This window comes from Magallana gigas, chromosome 2 (assembly GCF_963853765.1).
Source record: "Magallana gigas chromosome 2, xbMagGiga1.1, whole genome shotgun sequence".
NCBI classification, from domain to species: Eukaryota; Metazoa; Mollusca; class Bivalvia; order Ostreida; family Ostreidae; genus Magallana; species Magallana gigas.
The window spans coordinates 56,265,140-56,274,835 of record NC_088854.1 but is presented as its reverse complement, the minus strand read 5'-3'; the positions used below and the strand labels follow the sequence as shown (position 1 = coordinate 56,274,835).

At 33.0% G+C, this 9,696-nt stretch overlaps 1 protein-coding gene across 2 annotated transcripts; it reads left to right on the top strand.

Moving 5' to 3' along the window:
- Positions 1-1,499: 1,499 nt before the first annotated feature.
- LOC105318029 (uncharacterized) lies at positions 1,500-7,307 on the top strand. 2 transcript variants are annotated; one of them, XM_066077348.1, is made up of 9 exons: positions 1,500-1,598; positions 2,083-2,206; positions 3,946-4,137; positions 4,317-4,474; positions 4,699-4,754; positions 4,871-4,933; positions 5,034-5,061; positions 5,225-5,388; positions 5,565-7,307. In XM_066077348.1, the coding sequence occupies exons 3-9, from the start codon at positions 3,955-3,957 to the stop codon at positions 5,813-5,815; spliced, it is 903 nt and encodes a 300-aa protein (XP_065933420.1). In that variant the 5' UTR covers positions 1,500-1,598; positions 2,083-2,206; positions 3,946-3,954; the 3' UTR covers positions 5,816-7,307. The 2 variants fall into 2 exon arrangements, with proteins under 2 accessions (XP_065933420.1, XP_065933421.1); XM_066077349.1 differs by lacking the exon at positions 1,500-1,598 and having other exon boundaries at positions 2,028-2,206.
- Positions 7,308-9,696: the final 2,389 nt, after the last annotated feature.

Here is a 9,696-nt window from a genome sequence, read left to right as displayed (position 1 = left end):
ACAAATGTGTTCCATAAAAATGCAGCCGTTTTATTTGATGCAAGAGCCTCTTTCTCAGCCTTTACGTGGTAGGTACTCGGGTATCAACGAATTTTATAGCTATATTTGCATGCTATTTATCACACAAACCAGACATATAATTAAATGCAGAAGCAAAATACAGTACATTGCCGTTCATAGTTAAAAATCTAGTCGAGCTTCGTCTGTACTGTGACCGTCACAGTTGCTGATTCCGAGCGAGGAAGGTCTTCACGAGAACCTCTTTTAGGGGGCCTTAAAACTCAGACAATGTCATTTTGATCCAAAGTCTCACTTTGCCACTAAGTATGACTTTTGTAAACGGGAGACTTAGATCAAAAATGAGGTCGTCTAAGTTTTATGGCTAAGAGGTAAGAGATGTGTGGTCTTAGCCAAGTTGACGAGCAAAAAAAAAGGAAGCAACTGCTGCAACGCCATGCTTATAACATCAGTTTTCAACGTGGCTTTTTTCTGATATAACTACAGGCACCTGAATTAGCATCAATCAGCGGCTTAATAAGCCTCAATAAGTCTCTCTCTCTCTCTCTCTCTCTCTCTCTCTCTCTCTCTCTCTCTCTCTCTCTCTCTCTCTCTCTCTCTCTCTCTCTCTTAAACGACTGATTGATAAAAATCCTGTGATATAACCATACAAACCAAGTTCATGAAAGCGCCGACATTTAAAAACATTTACCATTTAGTATTTATTGTAGAATGACTGTCATGTATGTAATGGGGAACCAACTCAGGACAATATTGTTCCTTGATTTGTTCTTTAAACATTAATGGTGAAAGAGACAACTTTTTTGTGTGTGTAAGGGCATCAACAGAAAATTAAACGGATAACTTCATTAGAGGATGTGACGCGTCGATATGAGAATTTATTCGCATTATTTTATTATTTTCTTTCCAATAAGTTTTAATTGATCTTTTAAGGATTAAACAAGAGAAACAGATGGACAATGTGGATTTTTTTTAAAATACGTAGTAGTTCAAGCTGAAATTTGAGTGAATCAGGAAACCAAGCGACAAAATAAAATGTCCGCTAGATTTTTATTTCATCTAGGTTTATCTTTCTTTGGTCTGTTTATGCCTTCGATTTTACAACATATACTTGACACACTGACTGTGTGAACCTAGCAGTTGTATTTATATTACATTTTTTAAAGGTATGCACAAAACACAGGTAAAGCTGCAATCAGGAAGTTAAATTCAAGGAGCCTAGCCAAAGGTTGTCGTAAGGGGTCATTGGAGATTGAATCACAGGGGCATCGTATCCGCTCTTTATGACATATATACATAAATAATAATTTGTTTAACACCGATCTAAACGATGAATAGAAGTCTAGTTCGAACTAGTTTAAGTCATTTAATGTAGGCCTAAAGTTTGTAAGATATTGTAGTTTTAACTGAAGAAAAAAAAATTTAGATGGCAATGAATAAAAATTGTAGTCTGAATGGACGAAGTGAAAGAATGAATGAACAATTCAATGAACAACAAATGTCTGAGGATGTGAAAAAGTAAATGTTAATCATGCAGCAGAATGGTTGAGATACGGTAGTTCATGAATACGAAATTAACGGTAATGTTTTAGTTCGATAATTGCCTCGTACAGTTCTATCAATCCCACGGTGTTTGGATCTATAAATGGCCTTTTCCCTGCAAAACTTAAGAGGCATATTTTCAATGCTCGCATTACTTCCATAGAAGATATGGTATAATGGAGCATTCGTTCAGTTGCATCTACACTTTCGGTACAATTTGTAAGAATTGCCTTAATTAGGCCAGCCAAGCACATGTTATACTATGTTACGCTTAGTTACCCGTTGGTCGATGCAACAGGATGCATTTTTAATATCTAATAAAGCCAAGTAACCATGGAGCAAAAGTAAATATTTAAATGGTCTGCTAACATATAAACAAACGGGTAATTTTAGGTGAATTCTTCAAAATACAATCTATATACTCTTCTTTTTTTGGGTTGAAAATTCATCCATACTTTTGTGTATTTTCTATACAAGACCACTGTTCCAAAAAAAGATTATAAAGCTTATTTCTATTTTTAGAAATCATACCATGTTCTGACGTAGCGGAATTCTCAAATTCAATGTTTATTTACCTGACGGAACAGAAAACAGTTAGTTTAAAACCTCCAGCTGACAGTGGCTTACTTTTAATGAATTCACAAATGTAAGTAAATAAACATGGTTTATCTTAATTTTTATTCAATATTTAACTTGCGTTTTAAACAAGTGCTCAAATAAATTATCCAAATCATTAAAATTTTAGAATAAATGCCTTTGATTAATTTGAATGGGTGACAATGAGATCCAGAGAACAATTTCAAAGACTGGGTTTTTTTTGCTAGAGACATAACAATAGACGCATATAGTAACCCTATGATAAACATTGAAACCTGTTAATTTGAATATAAATTGATTAGTTGAATTTATGGGAATTTCGTGCAGGGTTAAAGGCAAAAAAGAAAACTCAAAAGTTTACTTATTGGAGTCATTTAATTGTTATTTGTTTGCATCTTGGCGTATGTTCAATAATGCTGTCGATTTTTCTTTATGAATATATACTAGAAGGTAGGTATAGGTATCGATTGTAATGCTAGATCAGGGGACTTGAACAAGATATTTTGGATGAATAATTTATCCCTCAGTATGCAATAATAGGGCGTTCCAATACATCCTTGTTAAAAATCACCAGAGCTTGCGGATATTGAAATGACTCGTTTGATTACGACAGAGGCCATGCTTTTGTCTTGATGTTGAATTAATAAGACAAATGTCCGCTCATCAATCTAATTCAATGCATGCGGCCAGCCCTAAGAAAACGGATTTTAAAAGCTACATAAAAACACCCACTAAATTGTAGCAATTCCTCTGCTGCAATATTAAAGCTGAACATGACTCATTTTAAAGAAGATTTAATCTTTTTGAGGCCGTTTCGTTCCATATCAGTCGTTTCAATTTTTTTTTTATATAACCCTCTTAAATTACCATCACAACGCATGTATAGTGTCACCGGAAAAAACGGTCCAGTGTTACACCCCCTCTCCACTGGCGTCCAAAAGCGGCAAGCATATATAATAACATCTCCTCTGCACGTAATCATTATAGAGTTTTCCTTTTAAAACCACACTGGTTAATGAGTTTACCCTCCAGTTTTCGGATTAATTTGCCTGGAACTTTTGTCACACCATTTGCTTTAATTTTTTTGCATTAATTAATTATTTCAAACGAGTGAAAAAGAAATAAAACTATAGAATAAAATAATTCTAATTGGACAAAATGTTTTATTTTAAGAAAATTTATATATAAACAACTTGAGTAAATACCATAATTAAAAGAGTTTTTATTAAGTTCAGCACAATGCATGTCATCATTATTCGTTCCCGCTTTGTCAATCTTTTATTGACAGTGCATGTGAAAACATCACTAAATGTTATTGGTTTATCATTACATAAAAATATTCAAATGTATACATTAAATACACTTTTTAACAGGATTGAAACAGGGGGTTTTAGTGAATGTTTTTATTGCAATACACAGTTCATATAAGATTACGAATTTTAATCATTTTTGTCTTCGGAACAAAACTAAAGAATTGCATTATCCGTAATTCGAGCCCCAATGAAGTTCACGTAATTCATATATATCACGAGCAAATAAATTTAACAACCGATGTTAAGTGCCTGCAAAATGTTCATTGACATAACAGTTGAAATTGTAAAATCATTTTCATCATTTATGTATGATAAATTTCTCTAACGAGAATCAAATAACTAACAGAACGTTCTACATTTGGTCGTTGTAGCCCCATGCTATGTTGTATCGTTGTAGCCACACGCTATGTTGTATCTTTGTAACCACACGCTATGTTGTATCTTTGTAACCACACGCTATGTTGTATCTTTGTAGCCCCTTGCTATGTTGTGGATGCCACTGAACTGGTGTATACTTTTTGTCAGTCTGGTCGTCGCCGAGTCGCGGAAGGCCAGAGTTGATCATGAATTTCTTTGTACCAGAGATAAAAATAAAATTCTTCTTTCGCTGCTGGCCGACTTACACACAAGGATAAAATTACACGAGATTATCGGCAAAGAAATCCAGGTAAATACTGAGGTTTCATCCGATTACAACAATAGGTAGATCATATCTTATTCAAAGGTACAAGTTGCATCCACTTGAATAACGAATGCATGTTTGAATGAATTAACTTTTACATCCATATAACCATATTTTTATTACCTTCCATATTTTGTAAGCAGTCTATATGGCTTAACTTTTAGGAATATAAAGATTTGATGAGATCAGGCATTGAAAACACATCATCCAAGTCTGATCAAATCCTGGAATCTTCTTTAAGTGAGTTCCTTCCAAACTCCGAAAATATCTGGTCAGTCCTCGCTACTCTATTCCCCGAGGAAGATGGGGAAAAAGAAACAAGGTATATCGACCAAAATGTTCTACTTTTTCATCATTTTCAACTTGCAAAAAAACTTCCACTTTTAAACAAATACATAAAAGGTATTACTTGATAGTTCTATGAAACGTTTCCGAACATTCAGGTTTAAAGTGAATGTATTGTATAAAACTTAAGATTTTACAAAGTATTTATAATCAAATGCATCAATGACCATAAAAATATATGCGAGAAACATCTTTTTGTAGCGAGGTTTTCGATTCTATTAATGGAAAGAAAACTGGTTACATAACATCATGGAAAAGTAAGTACATGTATGTCTTAAATAGATGAACAATTCTAATAGTCGGCTAAACTCACTCTTGATTTTTTGTTTCTGATTTTAAAAACGTATAACCCATTATACCTTACTTGTTTCAGCGTATACGTGCAGCTGGAGATTTGGATGCCTGGTCGTTTGTCTCCTAATAACATTTAAAAGAGGTACGTCACAATGAAAGATTTGAATTATTATAACTCCTTTAATAGTTCGGAAGATTCGAGACTGCTATTCATAATATAATGACATTTACTTATTTTGTAGATTATTTTTGGAAAAGAAAATTAGAAAGGCAAGTTTTTAAAAATGATTTACGTATGTATCATTCATGATTTAAAAAGTCACTGATTGACATTTTTTTTTACCAACGCATCACTCAGACAAAATTATAATAATGAAAAAATGAACTTTTTACAAAAACTTATCCGTCGTTAATTGATTTGTGTATATTGCAGCGTCTCTCAAATGGATGTATCTGTCCAGTGTTGTATGGTGGACTGGCCAGAGGAGGTTTCGTTTGTCCCGTACTTTGCTCCTCTACGCGAGGATGACTTAGAAACTGATGCCCTGGGTCGAAAATGTCCAAACTTTTATAGTCTGCCAGGAGAGGATAAGAAATGTAAGTAGTTTCAATAAAATATCGTAAGATATCATACAAAAACGAACTTATCTTGGTCTGTAGTATTTCATCGATAGGAGTATTCGACCATATAGCGCATATTTTGAATTATTAAGCTTCTTCAAGTTCTTGTGAGGGTCATGAGGTATCAGTTAATGTAGCTTCATCACTTGTAGACGAACTCATCAGAAAGTTGTCAAAACACTTGGCCGTGGGAGAAGCCATGGATCGAGTGGGGATACTTCTGGGGTTGACGGCAACGAATATTTGCATCATAAAGCAGGACTACCGAGGGGATTCCATAGAGATAGCATACCAGTGCTTGAAAAAGTGGACGGAGATCAGACCGAGCGAGGGATGCAGAGAGCTTCAGGACGCCATAGTAAGGGCTGGCCTGAGTGGTATTCTTCGCCGAGTTTCGTATTAGTGGAACCCCCGGCTTTATATTCAGTATTGAAGACATGCATACGCTCTAATTTCAACAAAGCGCAGTTTTTACTGTTGGTATAGTTTACCTTAAATATTTGATGGACAGTGAAATGTAATCTCTGTTGTTGGGTGTTATACACAAAACGAAACAAATAATAACATATAAAATCGTGAAATCTGATGGTAAATCCTGTTTTTTATGTAAAACATGCCTATTGAATTAGTCTTTATTACACCTATAATTCGATACCCCCTTTTTACAAAATACGATCTTTTTTTACAAACATGGTTTCATTTTGTTTACTTTTTGGCCTCTAATCAAGATCTTTCCTACGGGTTCTGTAAGTCTTAAAGTATGAAATACGCTTCTCTTAACAGCGACCCGTATATCAGTAAACATTTTAAAATACATTTTAATTCTTTGTTTTGGTTTAGGTTGTTATGACGATTTTAGTCTAAGATTCCAAAATCTGAACAACTACACTTGTCACACGACTTGAATATATGAGGTTTCAATGACTTTCGAAAAAAATATTTTTAAAGCCGAAGCACTTCATTGCAAAAATGCTACACTTATATAAACTATAATTATTGCGTATGTATGGTGCATTTGTTTGTTTTTCATGACGTTTCATATGAAATCAATAATCTTTGAAACCGAGAAAACCTTATATCGATGATACATTATGCTTATATCAGAATGTTTATGCATTATATATGACACTGTTTGGAATTTTATTACGTTTCTAAAGAGAATGAAAATCTTCGAAACCGAGAAAACCTTGTATTTATGATACACTATGCACTGGCGACATTTGCTTGTTTTTCAGTGGTATAATGCTATGATATATGAAAACTGTTTGGATTTTTATGACGTTTCTAAGGAAAATCAAATACCTTAGAAACCGAAGAAATCTTTGTTTTTTTTTATGAATATCTATTCAGTTTTCCTACTTAAACTTTATCAAATAGCTATGTTTGGTTTTCTATGACGTTTCTTAAAGAAACTGGGTTTCCTTTGAAGCCTAGAAAACTATCATTAAATTCATATGTTTTTTTTACTTGAGTTATATGTTGACATGTATTCTCTATTATATTTTGTGGAACATAAGCTGTGTAGCTTTAGGTTGCTTCTTATGACGTTTGCTGAGAAAACCAATCTCTTGAACCGAAGAAACATTTTTGAATATTTATGTATCATGTTAATCATGACCATGTTTACTCACGATTATCTTGTTACTTTTTAATTTATACGAAGAAAATTCATTGCTATCATTTTATCTATAAAGAAGAATGTTTGTGAAGCAGGTTATATACCGATCAATCGATTTGTTATTTGTTTTGTTCATCCATGAAAGACACTTGGACATGTTTAACAAGATGTCGTTTTTACACAAGATGTGTGAGGCATTGTATCATATTTGTCATGACGTTTTGGAATGTCCAACATTCCATATCCGAACAAATAAAAGTTGTTGTTATAGTTTTAACGATATTGTTGTTTTTCTTTCATTAACTAGATCTCCACTCATGCCAGAATATAAGAAAAATAAAAAAAATAAAAAATGCTTTCAATGCTATGTTTAAGAAACTTGAATAATGTGAAACTCCAAATGAAATGACTTAACAGAGTAGGATCAATGTACAAATATAGTGCTCAATGAAATAGTTGTACCATTTTGTTCAGCCTAAAACTTAATTATTATGCCAAAGTCTTCCCATGCTTAAACCAAAAGTAATTGGAGTGATAAAATAAATAATTTTTATGGTGCATCTCGGTAAGTCATAAGTCATGTGGTGTTAGTGGTAAAAGCAAAGTTTGGTGGTACCTTCCTTTCGTTACATCTGCAAAGACTTGAAAATATATATGTCCCAACCCAAAACACCACACATACACCCGCGGATGTGAGAGTTGTCTTGAAAATAATGTAGGATTTTTTGTGTTGGCTTGTTGAAAAATATTTGCATATGGACTCTCGGGGGGAAAAAAATCGAGGACGACTTATCATGCAAAATACTTATTATATTGATTTCATCCGACACAGAACGCTTCAATGGGTAATATTTCATTCCAGAAATCTCTGCAGAAGTACAGAAAATAGACCATATACATCACACAAAAAGTTAAGATTATATTGAACCTTTTCAAAGTTTTAAAAAATTTATCGATAAATTATTAGCATTAATTTTACAATACAATTCAACGTATTTACAATTACATCATAATCTACAAGTTGCTCTGCATGTTTAAAGAAATTGAAGAAAAATTACAAAGGCATTAAAATCAAAGTCTTGAAGATAGGATTCTTTGTCTGACAACGAGATAAGTAAAAAATAAAGCAATCGTTTTGCTTGATTCACGCAACAATTTTGAAACCCAGCGCTCACACTACTACCTTTTGGTATAAAGTAAATTGATCTCATAATGATTGCTGTTATTCTCAACATTTTTTACACACTCATAACATTGTGATGCGGTTATTTTGTCTCAAATTTTAGTGTCTCGTTTCCTACGGGTAATTTTGAAAGGACTATAAACTTGCAATGATTCAATTGTAATTTGACTACACATATTACTTTTTCAATGATAAATGTACCAACCGAAAGAATACAATGCTAACTGATCGTTACATTCAGCTGAAAATTAAATGAATTGCATGTATTTATATTAGGTCCCACAGTTACCAACTTTTTCAAACTACTCAGCTCAGGTTTCAACTCAAATCCTGCAAATGCAAATCCATGAATTTGAATTCTCGGACTTGAGTCAGGAACGTTGACTCAAGGCAAGTTGGTGACTGCGAGGCCTGTTGTACTGGCCAGTTTGAGTCGAGTAATCGTTACTTTTAAGGAAAGCCCACGTCGATAAATCCATGCATAACCCCATCTATTCTAGTTTTTGCCCATTTGCAGAATTTTTTTTAGAAATACTTGCAAACAAGAATTTAAAACAAAGATAGATTTTTGCCTGTTGCCTTAACATTTTTGGCATTATATTATCTATCCTGTACCAGTCCTGTTAATTATAAGAAAAAAAATTGGAACTGAGAATAATTGAGACAAGAAATTTAAAAATGCTTTTATCTACCGTACGCTTTTGTGTCTTTAAAAATGGTCTGTTTAACTTGAGTCTGTCGTTATTACAAAAGTGAAAGACATGTATAGATGAAAAGTGTATGTTAAAGTTAAGGTAATATGTGTTTTAAATATGTCGGACTTGAGTGTCTTTTATTTACACCTTTCTTTGTGGATAACGACTGTCTTGACAACTACTTTATACCAGTAAACATATTCTATCTTTTGTACAGTGTTTTGCATTACGTTGTCAAGACAATTTTTGTCAACAAAGTTGTCCTATAGTTCGTGTTTGGGTCTGAATAAAATGAGAGATGGGGCCGGGGGGGGGGGGGGGGGGTATGTAAGTGTGTATGACCCAACTGAAAAACTCAGATTCTTTTGAAACCGGAAGAACATTGGATACTGTGTATAGAATACAGCTTGGTTCCAAGAAATAATAATCAGTTGTTAACAATATTTTAGATTTCTTTAAAATCAGAAAGAAAATTATAAGATCAACTTTCTAAGAACTTTTCTTTTTATATATATCTGTATTATCTAAGGTTATTTTTCCAAAAGAGGAGAAAAAAGCCCCGAATTTTAATAGTGGTTAAACGAATTAGATAAATTATATATTAAATAAATAATTTGTATTGCTTATCAACAGTTCATCTACTGAAATGTTGAATTTTGTACAATTTCGTAAATATGGATACATTGTTGTAATACTATATGTATAAAGATATCTTCTATTTTCTTTGATTAACAAAATATACCCATTGAAAGAAAAAGAAAAAATGGAGCGTCTGTAGAACGTCTTGA

What these genes read in the sequence shown, in the direction of transcription:
- LOC105318029 (XM_066077348.1), top strand. Translation starts at nt 3,955, where the DNA reads ATGTTGTGGATGCCACTGAACTGGTGTATACTTTTTGTCAGTCTGGTC. An exon ending in GATGGGGAAAAAGAAACAAG is followed by an intron (nt 4,475 to 4,698) that starts GTATATCGACCA and finishes ATCTTTTTGTAG; the next exon opens with CGAGGTTTTCGATTCTATTA. An exon ending in TGGAAAAGAAAATTAGAAAG is followed by an intron (nt 5,062 to 5,224) that starts GCAAGTTTTTAA and finishes TGTATATTGCAG; the next exon opens with CGTCTCTCAAATGGATGTAT.